The following is a 19810-nucleotide window of genomic DNA, read 5'->3' on the forward strand; positions in this document are numbered from 1 at the left end:
TAGTTTACCCAGTCTGAAGGTTATTCTATGCGCTTAATTACGCCTAAAACTATCATCCTCTCATGCCCAGCCTTCAATTTGTCTCTCAGTGGAGCTGGTACACGTCTTGGTGCGTGAATCACTGGCTTCGTGTTCTCCTTTAATTGGATTTTGTATGTGTAAAGCAAAGTGCTGAAGCCATGGAAAATCATTTAGTATGGAGTCTCCTGAGACATGTAGGCTTGTTGCAGAGTTGTCTACACTGTAAACCCGTTTAACTAGCTGCAGTTCCTCACATGCTTCTACTATCAGAGATTCGCGGTCTGCCGCCACAACGGAAAATTTTAATGTGTGAATTCTGTTTTTAACATTGACATTGAGCTTGCATGCTCCTAACAACGTGATTTCATTTCCATTGTAATCGCTTAACAATTACCTTTGTAATATATATTAATGACTTGGAAGAAAATGTAGCTGGTCTGATTAGCAAGTTTGCGGATGATACTAAGATTGCTGGTGTTCCAAGGGCAGCATGGTGGTGCAGTGGTTAGCACTGCTGTTTCACGGCACCGAGGTCCCAGGTTCAATCCCGGCTCAGGGTCACTGTCCGTGTGGAGTTTGCACGTTCTCCCCGTGTTTGCGTAGGTTTCGCCCCCACAACCCAAAGATGTGCAGGGTAGGTGGATTGGCCATGCTAAATTGCTCCTCAATTGGAAAAGAAATAATTGGGAACTCTAATTTTTTTTTAAATTGCTAGAGATGCAGATAGTGATGAAGATTGTCAGAGAATACAGTAGGATATAGATAGGCTTCAAAATTTGGTGGAGATATAGCAGATGGAATTTAACCCAAACAAAAGTGAAGTGATGCATTTTGGGAGATCCAATTCAGGTGGGAGCTATAAAATAAATGGCAGTGCCATCTGGAGAATAGAGACACAAGAGATCTGGACGTGCAGGTCAATAGATCCTTAAAAGTAGCAGGTCAGATGGAAATGGTGGGAAAGAAAGCATATGGCATGCTTGCCTTCATCGGACAGGGCATCTCGTATAAAAGTTCGCAAATCAGGGGCGAAATCGCCCGGGGCCGCCGAAAATCCTGCCCCCGCCATGTCCAGAATTCTCCCACCCGCAAAAAGTCGGCGTGTCGCCAATCCCGCCGCCCGCCTTGGAGAATGGGTTTCTGTGCTGCCGTTATTCTCCGGCCTGGATGGGCCGAAGGCCTGCCGCTGAGAGGCCTCTCCCGCCGCCGTGGTTTGAACCACCTCTGTGCCGGCGGCGTGAGCGGGCCCCTGGGGTGGCGCGGGGCGATCGGACCCCGGGAGGTGCCCCCACGGTGGCCAGGCCCGCGATCAGGGCCCACCGATCGGCGGGTGGGCCAGTGCCGTGGGGGCACTCTTTTTCTTCCGCCGTCGCCACGGCCTCCACGGCGGAGGCAGAAGAGAATCCCCCAGCGCGCATGTGCCGGTGGTGACGTCAGCACCGGCGTATGCGCGAACCGGCGAAGGCCTTTCGGCCAGCCCCGGCGCCGGGCGTCAAAGGCCGCTGGAGCCGGTTTGGGCGCCAGTCGGTGTGGTGCTAACCGCTCCGGCGCGGGCCTAGCCCCTCAATGTGAGGGCTTGGCCCCTAAAGGTGCGGAGTGGTTGGTGCCACTCCACTATGCCGGGACCCCCCGCCCCGCCGGGTTGGGGAGAATTTCACCCCATGTTACAATTATGTAGAAAGGCCTTATGGGGATGCGGTGGAAGTGAGGGCTAAAGTGGGTAGGTGCAGACTCGATGGGCCGAATGGCCTCCTTCTGCATTGTATGATCTATGTATCTATGTAACACTTTAGCTGGTGCCACTCAGCATTTTAGCTAGTGCCTCTCCCCCATCCTTTCCCAGTAAACATGCATCTTTTCAAAAAATCTCCAGGTGCTTTGCAGTTCCCTTTTGAAAAACACAATTGAATCTGCCTCCACTACATTCTGAGGCAGATCCTAAACACTCACTGCATAAAGAAAATTCCCGTGTCACATTTGGTTCTGTTGCTAATCACCATACATTGGTTTACTCTGCTTCTCAATGCCTTTGCCAAATGGAACAGCTCTTATCTCATCTGCCCTTCCCCCATGGTTTTAATCACATCAATCAAATCTCCTCTCAACATTCTCTTCTTTAGGGAGAATAACTCCAGTTTATCTCCAAATTATCCTTGTAACTGAAGTCTTCCATTCATGGCAAAATGCAGATCTAATAAGATTTGATCATTTCCAAAGTTCTCATAATTATTACCTGATAGCCACCAGATTTACTTGTAGATGGTGTATTAGGAGGTGCTTCAGCAGGACTAAAGGAAAACCCACGAAACTGGTTCATTAAGTTGTCAAAGTTATCAGTGGTTGGCACTTCTGGGGCAAAAAAGGATAATCCTGCCCTGTCTGAGGGTTAAAGCATAAACACAAGAACAGTTAGATTTGAATAAATGTTTGGAAACAAACTGCTACTTATGGAAATATAGTGCCATTTCAAAAAAACTTTTGCAATATCATGAAAACGTTGAACATTAATTGTTCATTTACAAAAACTACTACTGAAGGTGCGATGTATCTGGATGTTTGAGCCTGGAATAATAAAACATTTATTTTGTGGTATTAATTATTTTGGTTGTCATTAACATTGGCAAAGATATTAGACTCTCAGTCAGGTTCAGTCTTTTCTTGCAGACAGATAACTTGATACAAGTGGCTTCATTCACCACATTTTATTAAATGACAGGAAATGGAAAAAGTAATGTATAAACTAAATTAAAAAGAAATCCAAATGTAACTCCTTCCATGACTAAATATATAAATGCAATGTCTGGTGAAATACTGAATCACAGGGATTAGGAAGGCACCAGTTTCTATACTAGAACTACAACATCCGTTAAAGACACATGTCTTTTGTTTTCAAAACCCTGACTGAAAAACAAAATCAGTCACGATTTTCATTCTCAATTGCTTTTGAAAACCCATGCCAGAAAGCGTGCATAAGTGATTGTCGGGTGAAGATGTGGCAGAATAATATGCCATTGCTTATTGTCCACGCTCACATGAGAAGAAAAACCAAGTGGCTCAGGTGTAGGTTTAGCAACATCAATGGAACTGTACTCCAGCTGAAATCAATACTTCAGGAAAGGCAAATCAGAAGTTCGGGGTATGATACAAGTTGATTTTGAAAATGGTTAGACAATGTAATTGCCGTTCAATCATTCAGATTGACAAAAATGCTATAGTTAAGAATGTCTATGGCAGGAGCGGTTCGAGGAGCTGGACAACCGGTCGAGGAGGAAGAATTTGCGGATCCTGGGCCTCACGGAAGGGCTGGAGGGGTCGGACCTAGCGGCCTATGTGGTGATGATGCTAAACTCGCTGAAGGGGGTTGGGTCCTTCCAGGGGCCCCTGGAGTTGGAGGGGGCCCACAGAATTCTGGCTAGGAGGCCCAAGCCGAACAAGCTGCGTGGGCGGTGTTGGTGAGGTTCCACCGGTTCGTGGATCGTGAGTGTGTGCTCCGGTGGGCCAAGAAGGAGCGGAGCAGCAAATGGGAGAACACGGAGGTGCGGATCTTCCAGGACTGGAGTGCGGAGGTGGCGAGGCGGAGGGCCGGGTTTAACCGGACGAAGGCGGTGCTACACAGACGGAGGGTGAAGTTTGGAATGTTGCAGCCGGCGGGTCTGTGGGTCACCTATAAGGATCGGCACCACTATTTTGAGTCCCCGGAGGAGGCGTGGGCCTTTGTGCGGGCTGAGAAGCTGGACTCAAACTGAGGGTCCCCCTGATGGGGGATGCTGTATAACACTGTATTTGTATTTGCTTGGTTTAGTGTAAGATGTGGGGTGGCTTTAGGGTGGGTGGGGTGATGTCGTACGGTTTTTTATATATGGGTTTTTAAGCAGGGGTCAGGTGGACGGGTTCGGGCAGAGGGGTAAACGGGGAGTTCGGGGAGCTGGTGGGGGGGACTGACAATGGGAGTGGCCCTGGAGGAGGCGGGGCCCGGCAGGGCGAAAACGCGGGCTTTCTGCGGGGTTTCCCCGCTGTGAGAGGGTGGGGGCGTGTTTTCTTTTCCCGCGCAGGAGCGGGGGGAGGGGGACTCGTTGACGGGCACAATGGAGGTGGGGCAGGCCCACGTTGGGAGGAGCCGAAAGTAGGGCGGGAGTCGCCGGGGTCAGCAGAAGTTAGCTGGCTCACGGGAGTGCTGTAGAGGGGGGGGCGCGGCTAGGAGGGGTCCTAGGGGTACCAGGTTGCTGCTGAAATGGTCAGGAAGGAGCTGGAGGACGCAGGGGGTGCTGGAGGGGGGGAGTTGCCGCCGTGGGAAACGGGCAGAGCGTGGGACGCTGGCCAGGGGTGGGCAAGGGATGGGGTATGGCTAATCGGCAGGGGAAGGGGGCAGGGAGCCCTTGGATCCGGCTGATAACTTGGAATGTGAGGAGGCTGAATGGGCCGGTCAAACGGGCCCGAGTATTTGCGCACCTGAAGGGACTGAAGGCGGATGTTTCCATGCTCCAGGAGACACATCTGAGAGTGGTGGATCAGGTCCGGCTGAGGAAGGGGTGGGTGGGCCTGGTGTTCCACTCATGGCTGGATGAGAAGAGTAAGGGGGTGGCGATCCTGGTGGGGAAGAAGGTGTCGTTTGAGGCGTTGAAGGTGGTGGCTGACAGTGGCGGGAGGTACGTGATGGTGAGTGGCAAGCTGCAGGGGGAGCGGGTGGTGTTGGTGAATGTCTATGCCCCAAATTGGGACGATGCGGGGTTTATGCGGCGTATGTTGGGCCGCATTCCGGACCTGGAGGCGGGGTGTCTGATCATGGGGGGGGGGGGGGGGGGGGGAAACTTTAACACAGTACTGGATCCCCCATTGGATCGATCCAAGTCCTGAATGGGTAGGAGGTCGGCGGCGGCTAAGGTGCTGAGGGGATTCATGGACCAGATGGGGGGGGGGGGGGGGTGGACCCCTGGAGGCTTGCGAGGCCAAGGGCCAGGGAATACTCGTTTTTCTCCCATGTACATAAGGCCTACTTGAGGATTGATTTTTTTGTCCTGAGCAGGGGGTTGGTTTCGAGGGCGGAGGATGCGGAATACTCCACCATTGCCATTTCGGATCATGCCCCGCACTGGGTGGACCTCGGGCTGGGGGAAGAGAGGGATCAACGTCCGCTCTGGTGCATGGAGGTGGGGCTGTTGGCAGATCAGGAGGTGGCCGGGAGGGTTCGGGGGTGTATCGAGAGGTACCTCGAGGCCAATGATAACGGGGAGGTTCGAGTAGGGACGGTCTGGGAGGCACTGAAGGCGGTGATGAGGGGGGAATTGATCTCCACCCGAACCCATAGGGAGAGGGGTGGGCAGAGGGAGAGGGAGAGACTGATAGGGGAGATGGTGCAGGTGGATAGGAGATATGCGGAGGCCCCAGAGGAGGGATTGCTGGGGGAGAGACGTAGCCTTCAGGCCAGATTCGACCTACTGATGACCAGAAAGGCGGAAGCTCAGTGGAGGAAAGCACAGGGGGCGGTGTATGAATACAGGGAGAAGGCGAGAAGGATGTTGGCGCACCAGCTCCGGAAGCGAGACGCGGCCAGGGAGATTGGGGGAGTGATGGATAGAGCTGGGAAGGTGGTGCGGAGGGGGGTAGATGTCAATGGGGTCTTCAGGGACTTCTATGGGGAATTGTACCAGTCTGAACCCCCGGTGGAGGAGGGTGGGATGGGGCACTTCTTGGACACGCTGCGATTCCCGAGGGTGGAAGAGGAGCAGGTGGAGGGACTAGGGGTGCCGATCGAGCTGGAGGAGGTGGTCAAAGGGATAGGGAGCATGCAGTCGGGGAATGCGCCGGGGCCCGACGGGTTTCCGGCGGAATTCTATAAAAAGTATTTGGACCTGTTGGGCTCCCTGCTGGTCCGGACCTTTAACGAGGCAAGGGAGGGGGAGGCTCTGCCTCCAACTATGTCACGGGCGCTGATTTCCTTGATCCTGAAGCGGGACAAGGACCCTCTGCAGTGTGGATCATATAGGCCGATTTCGCTGCTGGACGCCGATGCAAAGCTGCTGGCAAAGATCCTGGCCACTAGAATAGAGGATTGTGTGCCGGGGGTCATACATGAGGACCAGACGGGGTTTGTGAAGGGAAGGCAGCTGAACACAAATGTTCGAAGGCTCCTCAACGGCATTATGATGCCGGTGGTGGAAGGGGAGGCGGAGATAGTGGTGGCATTAGATGCGGAGCAGGCCTTCGATAGGGTTGCGTGGGAGTATTTGTGGGAGGTGTTGGAGAAGTTTGGGTTTGGGGAGGGGTTTATCCAGTGGGTGAGGCTGCTCTACGAGGCCCCGATGGCGAGTGTAACCACAAATAGGAGGAGGTCGGAGTACTTTCGGCTGTACCGGGGGATGAGACAGGGGTGCCCCCTGTCCCCCTTGCTCTTCGCGTTGGCGATTGAGCCCCTGGCCATGGCATTGAGGGAGTCAGGGAACTGGAGGGGCCTGGTGCGGGGTGGGGAGGAGCATCGAGTGTCGCTGTACGCGGACGACCTGTTGCTGTATGTGGTGGACCCGGTGGGGGGGATGCCGGAGGTGATGAGGATTCTTAGGGAATTCGGGGGTTTCTCGGGGTATAAGTTGAAACTGGGCAAGAGTGAGGTGTTTGTGGTGCATCCGGGGGATCAAGAGGAGGGGATTGGTAGGCTCCCATTGAAGCAGGCAGGGAAGAGCTTCAGGTACCTAGGGGTCCAGGTGGCGGGGAGCTGGGGGGCCCTACACAAGCTCAACCTCACAGGGTTGGTGGAACAGATGGAGGAGGAGTTTAAGAGGTGGGATATGTTACCACTGTCACTGGCGGGGAGGGTGCAGTCCGTTAAGATGACGGTGCTCCCGAGGTTTTTGTTCCTGTTCCAGTGCCTCCCCATCCTTATCCCGAAGGCCTTTTTTAGGAGGGTCAACAGGAGTATCACGGGATTTGTGTGGGCGCATGGGACTCCGAGGGTTCGAAGAGTGTTCCTGGAACGAGGCAGGGATATGGGGGGGCTGGCGTTGCCCAACCTCTGTGGGTACTATTGGGCTGCCAACGCAGCGATGGTGCGTAAGTGGGTAATGGACGAGGAGGGGGCAGCATGGAAGAGGATGGAGGCGGCGTCTTGTGTGGGCACGAGCTTGGATGCGCTAGTAACGGCACCGTTGCCGCTCCCTCCAACGAGGTATACCGGTGGTGGCGGCTACCCTCAAAATTTGGGGGCAATGGAGACGGCACAGGGGAGAAGTGGGGGGCTCGATGGAGGCCCCGATATGGGGGAACCATCGGTTTGTCCCAGGGAGCATTGATGGCGGATTTCTGGGCTGGCACAGGGCAGGGGTTAGGAGATTGAGGGACCTGTTTGTGGAGGGGAGGTTCGCGAGTTTGGGGGAGTTAGAGGGGAAGTTTGGGCTCCCCCCGGGGAACATGTTTCGGTACATGCAGGTTAAGGCGTTTGCCAGGCGGCAGATGGAGGGGTTCCCCTTGTTGCCGCCACGGGGGGTACGGGACAGGGTGCTCTCGGGGGTGTGGGTCGGAGGAGGGAGGATTTCGGACATATACCGGGTAATGCAGGAGGTAGACGAGGCCTCGGTGGAGGAACTGAAGGGTAAATGGGAAGAGGAGCTGGGTGAGGAGATTGAGGAGGGGACGTGGGCGGATGCCCTGGAGAGAGTGAATTCCTCCTCTTCCTGTGCGAGGCTTAGCCTCATACAGTTCAAGGTGCTGCATAGGGCCCACATGACTGGGTCGAGGATGAGCAGGTTTTTCGGGGGAGAGGACAGGTGTGCTAGGTGCTCGGGGAGTCCAGCGAACCACGCCCATATGTTTTGGGCGTGCCCAGCATTAGGGGAGTTTTGGAAGGGGGTAGCAAGGACAGCGTTGAGGGTGGTGGGATCCAGGGTCGAACCAGGCTGGGGACTCGCAATTTTTGGGGTTGCAGTGGAGCTGGGAGTGCAGGAGGCGATAGAGGCCGGTGTTCTGGCCTTCGCATCCCTAGTAGCCCGGCGGAGGATCTTGCTCCAATGGAAGGATGCGAGGCCCCCAAGTGTGGAGGCCTGGATCTCTGATATGGCGGGGTTCATTAAATTGGAGAGGGTGAAATTTGCCCTGAGGGGATCAGTACAAGGGTTTTTCAGGCGGTGGCAGCCTTTTCTGGACTTCCTGGAGGAACGGTAGGGAAATAGGCCGACAGCAGCAGCAACCCGGGAGGGGGGGGGGGGGAGAATTGGGGGGAGGGAGAACTGTGCACATGGGTTTGTGGAGGGTGCTATCTCTTTCACTTTCGTTGTCTGGGTGCTCTTTTGTTTTTTGTTTTTGTTTTTGTTCTTTCCTTTTGTTTGAAGTTGTTCTTGAAGCTGGGGGTTATTGTTCATGGGGTGTTACCGCGGGTGTTTGTTAATAGAGTTAAGATGTTTATATTTTGTAAAAATTTCAATAAAAATTATTTTTAAAAAAAAGAATGTCTATAAACCAGAATTCTATCACGTGTCCCATTTTCAGACAACGTATTGATGATGATATATTTCATAAACTGATGAAGAATACTGTTCTGATTTTTAGCTCCCATGATGGATCTATTTTTGCTATACATAGATTGCTTGCTTGTACATGCTCCTATGCCAAATATGAGTGGTTTGATTTCATTGACACATCCGAAATATCAAGATTAATGTGCAAGTATAACTATTATAGAAAGTGCCATTTTGAATTTAATGCACATAAACCAAAACATTTAAGAAAATAGATCATATGCTGCCCTGTAATGCACTTACAGTTGTTTTTCTCAATGCAAAAGATGCTGGGGTTAATCAAGGGTACAGATTTGTTCTTATCCAAGAAGTACGTTGTTGCCTCTGGATTGCAAAGTTTACGGTCAGCCCTGCACAGAGTTGAAGAAATATTCATACATCAAAAGATTAGAAATGTAAGTTTAATTCATAAGGAACAATTGGAGACCAAAAACGTAAATAAAACATTTATGGGTGCAGCTTGATAGTAAAAGTCACAAGGTAATAAAAATCCTTCAAAACCATAATTTGAAAACACAATTGCTGTACCAGACGGCCAAAAAAAACAGAATTTGATTTGTCTATTAATCATCCATGGATCAAAAATGTGACAGCAAAATATAAAAAAGGGGAAATAAGGGAATAAATGGTGGAATAAAGAGGAAGACCCTTACATAATGGCAATGGGTCCAGCTAACTCTGAACAAAGGAATACCTTTGCAAGTCATCATCTTCCATAACGCTGCTAATGGCCAAAGCATTAGCAGTCCTAACACAATGATTTCAACAAAGAGAGAGTCAGTTAAGTTAACCCGACGCTCAAGTCTCCAAAAACAAAAGGAACCCCAACTCCACTTAAACACCTAGATTCCAGCTTTGGGAATAAACATCTGGTGTCCAACATGACTTCCCAAAAGCTGTAATGTGATCTCATCTGTTGGAACTGAACTCTGGGAGATACTGTTTGACTTACTAAGTGAACAGAACTCCAGAAAACAGCTGTGCTGGCTACTCTGAAGCCAATAGCAGCAGCAAGACCTCAGACCCTCATCGAACCTGCAAACTCCTGGAATGGTGGAACTTGTGCCTCCATACTAACACATTCTAGATGCCTTTTCCTGTTGTGGATGAACAAAGCATTCTACAATCAGCTAACCTCTCCTCAGAAGGGACATTCCAGTTTGACTTCCGATTCCAGAATCTGGGCACATGTAAAACCGATACTTGTATTTTTATTGTGGTTGTGCCTGGAACCCTCTTCCTTTTTCCTTATCCCCTGTTCATTGAGTGAGTGTAAAAGGGGTGGACGTTGCAAAACCCCATGTCTGTGTGTGTGTATAAAAATAAACCAATCATTTTAATTTCACCCTAGTTTGATGTGTAAATCATTAACAAAGGATGGGAACTTTTCCAAATTTAAAGGTGGGGAAATATGTCACCATTTACAAAGGGATCCAGGATAATGAAAAAAAAACTCTCAGTTTACGGATGGGTAGAGAGTGGGGAAATAAGAGCAGTTTAAATTGACCTTCCCCCCCCTCCCATCCATGACAGTATTCTGAAATATCTCCTTAAAAGTCTGCCGCTGCTTCTCCATTGATGTATCCCCTAGCCTTGCGACCTAGTTCACTTCAACCAGGTCAGCTTTCATGCCTACAGTTACCCTATTTAAGTTTAAAATACCTAGTCTTAGACCCACTCTTTTCTCTTCCAAACTGGATGTAAAATTCAATCATACTGTGGTCACTGCCATCCAAGGATTCTTTTACTCTTCGAGGTAATTAATTAATCTTGTCAAATTACACAGTATAGTACTCGGTCGTTGGGAAGCGGGAGCAGGGGCCTGTCGTGAAGGTGAGTGAGTGCCTTTAAATTTGTTTACCTTTCAGCGGGAGCAGGGTTTGAGGGAATATCAGGTAAGCTCTTCCTTTCTTTTTCTTGTTTTTTTTAAATCTAGAGGTGATGTCAGGGAAGGCAGTACAATGCCCCTCCTGCAGAATGTTTGAGGTGAGGGACGCCGTCAGTATCCCTGCTGATTTCATCTGTGGGAAGTGCATCCAACTCCAGCTCCTCAAAAACTGTGTTAGGGAACTGGAGCTGGATGAACTTCGGATCATTCAGGAGGCAGAGGGGGTCATAGATAGAAGCTTCAGGGAGGTAGTTACGCCAAAGAATAAAGATAGATGGGTGACGGTGAGAGGGGCTGGGGGTAAGCAGTCAGTACAGGTATCCCCCCCTGTGGTCGTTCCCCTTAGTAACAGGTATACCGCTTTGGATACTGTGGGGGGCGGGGGACTTATCAGGGGTCAGCCATGGGGTACAGGTCTCTAGCACAGAGTCTGTCCCTGTTGCTCAGAAGGGAAGGGGGGAAAGGAGTAGAACATTAGTCATTGGAGACCCCATAGTTAGGGGAATAGATAGGAGATTCTGTGGGAACGAGAGAGACTCGCGGTTGGTGTGTTGCCTCCCAGGTGCCAGGGTCCGCGATGTCTCAGATCGTGTTTTCGGGATCCTTAAGGGGGAGGGGGAGCAGCCCCAAGTCATGGTCCACATAGGTACCAACGACATAGGTAGGAAAAGGGATAGGGATGTAAGGCAGGAATTCAGGGAGCTAGGGTGGAAACTTAGAGCTAGAACAAACAGAGTTATTATCTCTGGGTTGTTACCCGTGCCACGTGCTAGTGAGTCGAGGAATAGGGAGAGAGAGCAGTTGAACACGTGACTGCAGGGATGGTGCAGGAGGGAGGGTTTCAGATTCCTGTACAATTGGGGCTGATTCTGGGGTAGGTGGGACCTCTACAAACAGGATGGACTACACCTGGACCAGAGGGGTACTAATATCCTCGGGGGGAGGTTTGCTAATGCTCTTCGGGAGGGTTTAAACTAGTTCAGCAGGGGATTGGGAACCTGAATTGTAGCTCCAGTACACAAGAAGCTGAGAGTAGTGAGGTCATGAGTAAAGTTTCAAAGTTGCAGGAGTGTACCGGCAGGAAGAAAGGTGGTCTAAAGTGCGTCTACTTCAATGCCAGGAGCATCCGGAATAAGATGGGTGAGCTTGCGGCATGGGTTAGTACCTGGGACTTCGATGTTGTGGCCATTTCGGAGACATGGATAGAGCAGGGACAGGAATGGTTGTTGCAGGTGCCGGGGTTTAGATATTTCAGTAAGTTCAGGGAAGGTGGTAAGAGAGGGGGAGGGGTGGCATTGTTAGTCAAGGAGAGTATTACGGTGGCTGAGAGGACATTTGATGAGGCCTCGAATACTGAGGTAGTATGGGCTGAGTTAAGAAACAGGAAAGGAGAGGTCACCCTGTTAGGGCTTTTCTATAGGCCTCCGAAAAGTTCCAGAGATGTAGAGGAAAGGATTGCAAAGATGATTCTGGATAGGAGCGAAAATAACAGGGTAGTTGTTATGGGGGACTTTAACTTTCCAAATATTGACTGGAAACACTATAGTTCGAGTACTTTAGATGGATCCGTTTTTGTCCAATGTGTGCAGGAGGGTTTCCTGATGCAGTATGTAGATAGGCCAACAAGAGGTGAGGCCGTACTGGATTTGGTACTGGGTAATGAACCAGGACAGGTGTTAGATTTGGAGGTAGGTGAGCATTTTGGTGATAGTGACCACAATTCGATTACGTTTACTTTAGCGATGGAAAGGGATAGGTATAAACCGCAGGGCAAGAGTTATTGCTGGGGGAAAGGCAATTATGATGCGATGAGGCAAGACTTAGGATGCATCGCCTGGAGAGGAAAACTGCAGGGGATGGACACAGTGGAAATGTGGAGCATGTTCAAGGAACAGCTACTGCGTGTCCTTGATAAGTATGTACCTGTTAGGCAGGGAGGAAGTGGTCGAGTGAGGGAACCGTGGGTTACTAAAGCAGTTGAATCACTTGTCAAGAGGAAGAAGGAGGCTTATGTGAAGATGAGACGTGATGGTTCAGTTGGGTCGCTTAAGAGTTACAAGTTAGCTAGGAAGGCTCTAAAGAGAGAGCTAAGAAGAGCCAAGCGAGGACATGAGAAGTCTTTGGCAGGTAGGATCAAGGATAACCCTAAAGTTTTCTATAGGTATGTCAGGAATAAAAGAATGACTAAGGTAAGAGTAGGGCCAGTCAAGGACAGTAGTGGGAAGTTGTGCGTAGAGTCCGAGGAGATAAGAGAGGTGCTAAATGAGTATTTTTCGTCAGTATTCACACAGGAAAAAGACAAAGTTGTCGAGGAGAATACTGAGATACAGGCTACTAGACTAGAAGGGCTTGAGGTTCATAAGGAGGAGGTGTTAGCGATTCTGGAAAGTGTGAAAATAGATAAGTCCCCTGGGCCGGATGGGATTTATCCTAGGATTCTCTGGGAAGCTAGGGAGGAGATTGCTGAGCCTTTGGCTTTGATCTTTAAGTCATCTTTGTCTACAGGAATAGTGCCAGAGGACTGGAGGATAGCAAATGTTGTCCCCTTGTACAAGAAGGGGAGTAGAGATAACCCCGGTAACTATAGGCCAGTGAGCCTTACTTCTGTTGTGGGGAAAGTCTTGGAAAGGTTTATAAGAGATAGGATGTATAATCACCTGGAAAGGAATAATTTGATTAGAGATAGTCAACATGGTTTTGTGAAGGGTAGGTCGTGCCTCACAAACCTCATTGAGTTCTTCGAGAAGGTGACCAAACAGGTGGATGAGGGTAAAGCAGTTGATGTGGTGTATATGGATTTCAGTAAAGCGTTTATAAGGTTCCCCACGGTAGGCTATTGCAGAAAATACAGAGACATGGGATTCAGGGTGATTTAGCAGTTTGGATCAGAAATTGGCTAGCTGATAGAAGACAAAGAGTGGTGGTTGATGGGAAATGCTCTGACTGGTGTCCAGTTACTAGTGGTGTGCCACAAGGATCTGTTTTGGGGCCGTTGCTGTTTGTCATTTTTATAAATGACCTGGAGGAGGGCGTAGAAGGATGGGTGAGCAAATTTGCAGATGACACTAAAGTCAGTGGAGTTGTGGACAGTGCAGAATGATGTTACAAGTTATAGAGGGACATAGATAAGCTGCAGAGCTGGGCTGACAGGTGGCAAATGGAGTTTAATGCAGAAAAGTGTGAGGTGATTCATTTTGGAAGAAATAACAGAAAGGCAGAGTACTGGGCTAATGGTAAGATTCTTGGTAGTGTGGACGAGCAGAGAGATCTCGGTGTCCATGTCCATAGATCCCTGAAAGTTGCCACCCAGGTTGAGAGGGTTGTTAAGAAGGCGTACGGTGTGTTAGCTTTTATTGGTAGAGGAATTGAGTTTCGGAGCCATGAGGCCATGTTGCAGTTGTACAAAACTCTGGTGCAGCTGCATTTGGAGTATTGTGTGCAGTTCTGGTCGCCACATTATAGGAAGGATGTGGAAGCATTGGAAAGGGTACAGAGGAGATTTACAAGAATGTTGCCTGGTATGGAGGGAAGATCATATGAGGAAAGGCTGAAGGACTTGAGGCTGATTTCGTTAGAGAGAAGAAGGTTAAGAGGTGACTTAATTGAGGCATACAAGATGATCAGAGGATTAGATAGGGTGGACAGTGAGAGCCTTTTTCCTCAGATGGTGATGTCCAGCACGAGGGGACATAGCTTTAAATTGAGCAGAGATAGATATAGGACACATGTCAGAGGTAGGTTCTTTACTCAGAGAGTAGTAAGAGCGTGGAATGCCCTGCCTGCAACAGTAGTGGACTCGCCAACACTAAACGCATTCAAATGGTCATTGGATAGGCATATAGACGATAAGGGAATAGTGTAGAGGGACTTTAGAGGGGTTTCACAGGACGGCGCAACATCGTGGGCCGAAGGGCCTGTACTGCGCTGTAATGTTCTATGTTCAATACAATATAACCTGATCTCTGGTTGGTTCTGCGCTGCTTTCAGAAACTGTCATTCTAACTACTGCCAATCTGATTTTTCCAGTTGTATGTAGATTGAAATAACCCATGATTATTACCATCCCTTTATCTCAAGCACCCAATATTTCTTCTCACATACTTTGTCCTACCTTCCAGTTATTGCTGTGGGAACCTGAAAATCACTCCCACAGGAGATTTCTTTATCCTTTTATTCTCATCTCCACCCAAATGGATTCTACATCCTAATCTCTTGAACCACGGTCATCTTTAACTATTGCACCAGTTCCATTCTTGACCAACATTGCTACTCATCTACCTAGCTTCATAACCTTCTTGATTGTCATATACCCCTTAATATTCAGTCTTTGACATCCTGTAGCCAGGTCTCCGTAATGAAGATAAGTTCATATTTATTTATTTCAATGTATGTTATCAATTCATTTACTTTATTATGAATGCCACGTGCATTCAGATGCAGAACCTTTAGGTTTGTCTTTTTGTCACCTTTGTGATCTTTGTAACATCTTGTCTGGACTATTTGTGTATTCTTAACATTTTGTCTCCCTATCCCTTCCTGCTATTCTATGACCCCATTTCCCATATTATGGTCTTTGCCTGGAATCCACCATTGATTTACAGCATCTACCCAAGCTTGATTCCCCACCTTCCCTACTTCTCTAGTTATGCAATTCGCCAGAACACTCATCCCAGCAAATCCCAGGTGTAGACCTTCCAATGGTACAGACCCCACTGTCACCAGTACTGGTGTCAGTGCCACTCAAACCGGAACCCACTTCTCCTACACTAGTCTCTGAGCCAGAAAGAGCTGGAGAGGTAGAGGGAGTTAGGAGGGCATAGACAACTGAAGATATGCAGGTTAGGTGGGTTGGCCTTGCTAAATTGCACCTTGATGTCCAAAAGGTTAGGTAGGGTTACAGGGATAGGGTGTGGACGTGGGCCTACTGTTATGGCCAGGGTTTAGAGAACACCAAAGTGTATCATGGAGTTCACCTGATCCACAACTGTTTATAGATTTTGGTTATGAGGAGCATAAGGGCCTAACCTTTCAGTTGTTATTCAACAAGGCCTTAAGCACTTTCAAACAAAACAAAGTTTATTCTACAAATTCAGTTAACATTTTATAATTACACCCAATAAGCATTTTTTATCAACTACAAACATAAATCTCCCACACAGCTACAGTTCTCTCTCTCCACATATATATATATATATAATTCCACATGGACAGTGACCCAAAGCCGGGATTGAACCTGAGATCTCGGCGCTGTGAGGCAGCAATGCGAACCACTGCGCCACCGTGCTACCCATGTGGGACCGTGGGACATTCCTATGACACTACGTGGGGATGCTCTTTCCAAGGGTTGGTGCAGATTTGATGGGCTATGTGGCCTCCCTATGCACTGTAGGGACTCTATGATATTGGGAATATTTTCTCCCTTTTCAGCTACATACTGAAGTTATGTCTTCTCAATTTTGCCTTCATTTGCTTATACATTATTGTGAAGATTGTAGAGTGGGTGCAGAAACGATTCACAAGACTGTTTTTTGGGATGAGATACTTCAGATACATAGATAGAATAGAGAAGACCATAAGACATAGGAGCAGAATTAGGCCACTCGGCCCATCGAGTCTGATCCGCCATTCAATCGTGGCTGATATTTTTCTCATCCCCATTCCCTGCCTTCTCCCCATAACCCCTGATCCCCTTATTGATCAAAAACCTATCTATCTGTCTCTTAAAGACACTCAGTGATTTGGCCTCCACAGCCTTCTGCGGCAGAGTTTCACAGTGTCAATACCCTCTGGCTAAAGAAATTCCTTCTCATCTCTGTTTTAAAGCATTGTCCCTTTAGTCTGAGATTGTGTCCTCTGCTTCTAGTTTTTCTTAGAAATGGAAACATCCTTTCCACGTCCACTCTATCCAGGCCATGCAGTATCCTGTACGTTTCAATAAGATTCCCCCTCATCCTTCTAAACTCCAATGAGTACAGACCCAGAGTCCTCAACCTTTCCTCATAAGACAAGCTCTTCATTCCAGGGATCATTCTTGTGAACCTCTTCTGGACCCTTTCCAAGGTCAGCACATCCTTCCTTAGATACACAATACTCCAAATGGGGTCTGACCAGAGCCTTATACAGCCTCAGAAGTAAATCCCTGGTTTTGTATTCTAGCCCTCTCAACATGAATGCGAACATTGCATTTGCCTTTCTAACTGCCGACTGAACCTGCATGTTAACCTGAAGAGAATCGTGAACAAGAACTCCCAGTCCCTTTGTGTTTCTGATTTTCTAAGCATTTCCACATTTAGAAAATAGTCTGTGCCTCCATTTCTCCTTCCAAAGTGCATAACCTCACACTTTTCCACATTGTATTCCATCTGCCACTTCTTTGCCCACTCTCCGAGCCTGTCCAAGTCCTTCTGCAGCCCGCCTGCTGCCTCAATACTACCTGCCCCTCTACAGATCTTTGTATCATCTGCAAACTTAGCAACAGTGCCTTCAGTTCCTTCATTAATGTATATTGTGAAAAGTTGTGGTCCCAGCACCGACCCGAGGTACACCACTAGTCACCGGCTGCCATCCTGAAAAAGACCCTTTTATCCCCACTCTCTGCCTTCTGCCAGTCAGCCAATCCTCTATCCATGCCAGAATCTTACCCTTAACACCATGGGCTCTTAACTTATTTAACAGTCTCCTATGCGGCACCTTGTCAAAGGCCTTCTGGAAATCTAAATAAATCACGTTCATTGGTTCTCCTTTGTCTAACTTCCTTGTTACCTCCTCAAAGAAGTCGAACAGATGTGACAGACATGACCTCCCCTTGACGAAGCCTCGCTGACTCAGACCTATTTTATCATGCACTTCCAAGTACTCCGCGATCTCATCTTTAATAACTGACTCTAAAATCTTACCAATGACCGAAGTCAGGTTAACCGGCCTAGAATTTCCCATCTTCTGCCACCCTCCCTTCTTAAACAGGGGTGTTACATTCACCACTTTTCAGTGCTCTGGGACCCTTCCTGCCTCCAATGATTCCTGAAAGAGCATTACCAATTCCTCCACAATCTCCTGAGCTATCTCTTTTAGAACCCTGGTCCATCCGGTCCAGGCGATTTATTCACCTTCAGAACTTTCAGTTTCCCCAGAACCTTCTCCTTACTAATGGTCACTGCACTCACCTCTGCCCCCTTGTTCTCTTGGAGCTATGGCATCCCACTGGTGTCTTCCACCGTGAAGACTGATGCAAAGTAACTATTCAGTTCGTCTGCCATTTAGCAGGGCTAATTTCCTCGGAGAAGTTGAGAGGTGATTTGATTGAGGTACTATATTCAAAATCATAAAGTCTGGACAGAGTAGATAGGGAGAAACTGTCCCCATTGGTGAAAGGATCGAGAACCAGAGGAGAGCACAGGTTCAAGGTAATTGGCAAAAGGAGCAACGGCAACACGAGGAAAACCTTTTTTCACGCAGCCATTGGTTCTGATCTGGAATGTACCACTTGAGAGTCTGGTGGTGGTAGGGTTAATTGAGGCTTTCAAAAGGAATTGGATGATTATCTGAAAACCAAAAATGTTCAGGATTACAGGGAAAAGGCAAGGGGGTAACAATAGGTGAACTACTCCTTCAGAGGGCTAGCACAGGCAGAATAGACTCTTTTTGTGCTGTCACCATTATGGTTCTATATGGCACCTTGCATAGTAAAATATACCAAGCCAGTTTTCACAGGATCTCAAACAAAATGATACTGAGCTGCATAAGCAGATGTGAGGGACAAAGTAGGTTTTAAAGAGTGTCTTAAAGGAGGAAAGTGAGGTAAAGCGGTGGAGAGGCTCAGGAAGTGAGCTCCAGAGCTTATGGTGTGGTAGCTGAAGGCAGAGCCGCCAATGGAGCAGTGTTCAATAGGTCAGAATTGGAGAAGCGCAGAGTTTCATCAGAGCCAATGTAGGTCCGCAAACAGAGGTAATGGGCGAATGAGATGTGGCATGAGCTGGGGCACAGGCAGCAGAGTTTTGAATGACCTCAAGTTTACAAGAGGGTAGAAGGAGGACGACCAGGAATGAATTGGGATAGTTAAGTTCGGAAGTAACAAAGGCTTGGGTAAGGATTTCAGCAGCAGATGAGCTGAGATAGGGGTGTAATTAGGCAATGTCACGGACGGACAGAAAGCAAAATGATGATTGAACGTCTGAAAAAGGAGAGCTTTGGGGCGGCATGTGGCGCAATGGATAGCACTGGGACTGCGGCGCTGAGGACCCGGGTTCGAATCCCAGCCCTAGGTCACTGTCCAAGTGGAGTTTGCACATTCTCCCCATGTCTGTGTGCGTTTCATCCCCACAACCCATAGATGTGCAGGGTAGGTGGATAGGCCACGCTAAAATTGCCCCTTAATTGGAAAATAAATTGGATACTCTAAATTTATTGAATAAAAGAAAAAGGAGAGCTTCTGACGAACATGGTACGGAGAGGTATAGGAAATAATTAGATATGAAAGTGAATACTTAAGTAAAGACACATAGACACTGTGGATGTTGGTTTTAGTCAGTTCATAAAAGGTGACTGCACAATAATACAACAAAAATCACACATTATTGAAATCAGTGAATTACAAAAAGGGTTATAGTTACAATTTGAATGGGCAAGAAAATCTACATTGACTGGATCTCAGTTAACATGCTGCATGCGGGTGGCATGGTAACACAGTGGTTAGCACTATTACTTCACAGCGCCACGCACCCAGATTTGATTCACGACTTGGGTCACTGTCTTGCGGAGTCTGCAAGTGTTCACTGTGTCGGCGTGGGTTTCCTCCGGGTGCTCCGGTTTCCTCCCAAAAGCCCCGAAAGATGTGCTTGTTAGGTGAATTGGATATTCTGAATTCTCCCTCAGTGTACCGAACAGGCGCCGGAATGAGGCGACTAGGTGATTTTTACAGTAACTTAATTGCAGTGTTAATGTAAGCCTACTGTGACACTAAGAAAGGTTATTATAGACTGTCCTTGTGGAGTTTGCACATTCTCCTCTTGGCTATGTGGGTTTCACTCCCACCTACCTAAAGATATTCAGGTTAGACGCGGCAGCACGGTAGCACAATGTTATCACAATTGCTTCACAGCTCCAGGGTCCCAGGTTTGATTCCCGGCTTAGGTTACTGCCTGTGCAGAGTCTGCACGTTCTTCCCGTGTCTGCGTGGGTTTCCTCCGGGTACTCCGGTTTCCTCCCACAGTCCAAAGATGTGTGGGTTAAGTGGATTGGCCATGCTAAATTCCCCTTAGTGTCCAAAAAGGTTAAGTGGGGTTGATGGGCTACGGAGATAGGGTAGAGGTGTGGGCAAGAGCCAGTGCAGACTCGATGAGCCGAATGGCCTTCTTCTGCACTGTAAATTCTATAATTCTATGATTGGCTGTATTAAATT

At 48.5% G+C, this 19810-nt stretch overlaps 1 protein-coding gene across 1 annotated transcript in view; it reads right to left on the minus strand.

Moving 5' to 3' along the window:
• Positions 1–19810, minus strand: part of tctn1 (tectonic family member 1) — a 77839-nt gene that overhangs the window by 55472 nt on the left and 2557 nt on the right. Inside the window, exons 3-4 of the mRNA XM_038788548.1 lie at positions 8769–8875; positions 2255–2400 (exon numbers count right to left, since the gene is read on the minus strand). Coding sequence (XP_038644476.1) covers positions 2255–2400; positions 8769–8875 — 253 coding nt within the window. The remainder of the gene's footprint in view (positions 1–2254; positions 2401–8768; positions 8876–19810) is intronic.

Source organism: Scyliorhinus canicula, chromosome 1, assembly GCF_902713615.1.
Source record: "Scyliorhinus canicula chromosome 1, sScyCan1.1, whole genome shotgun sequence".
Lineage (NCBI taxonomy): Eukaryota > Metazoa > Chordata > Chondrichthyes > Carcharhiniformes > Scyliorhinidae > Scyliorhinus > Scyliorhinus canicula.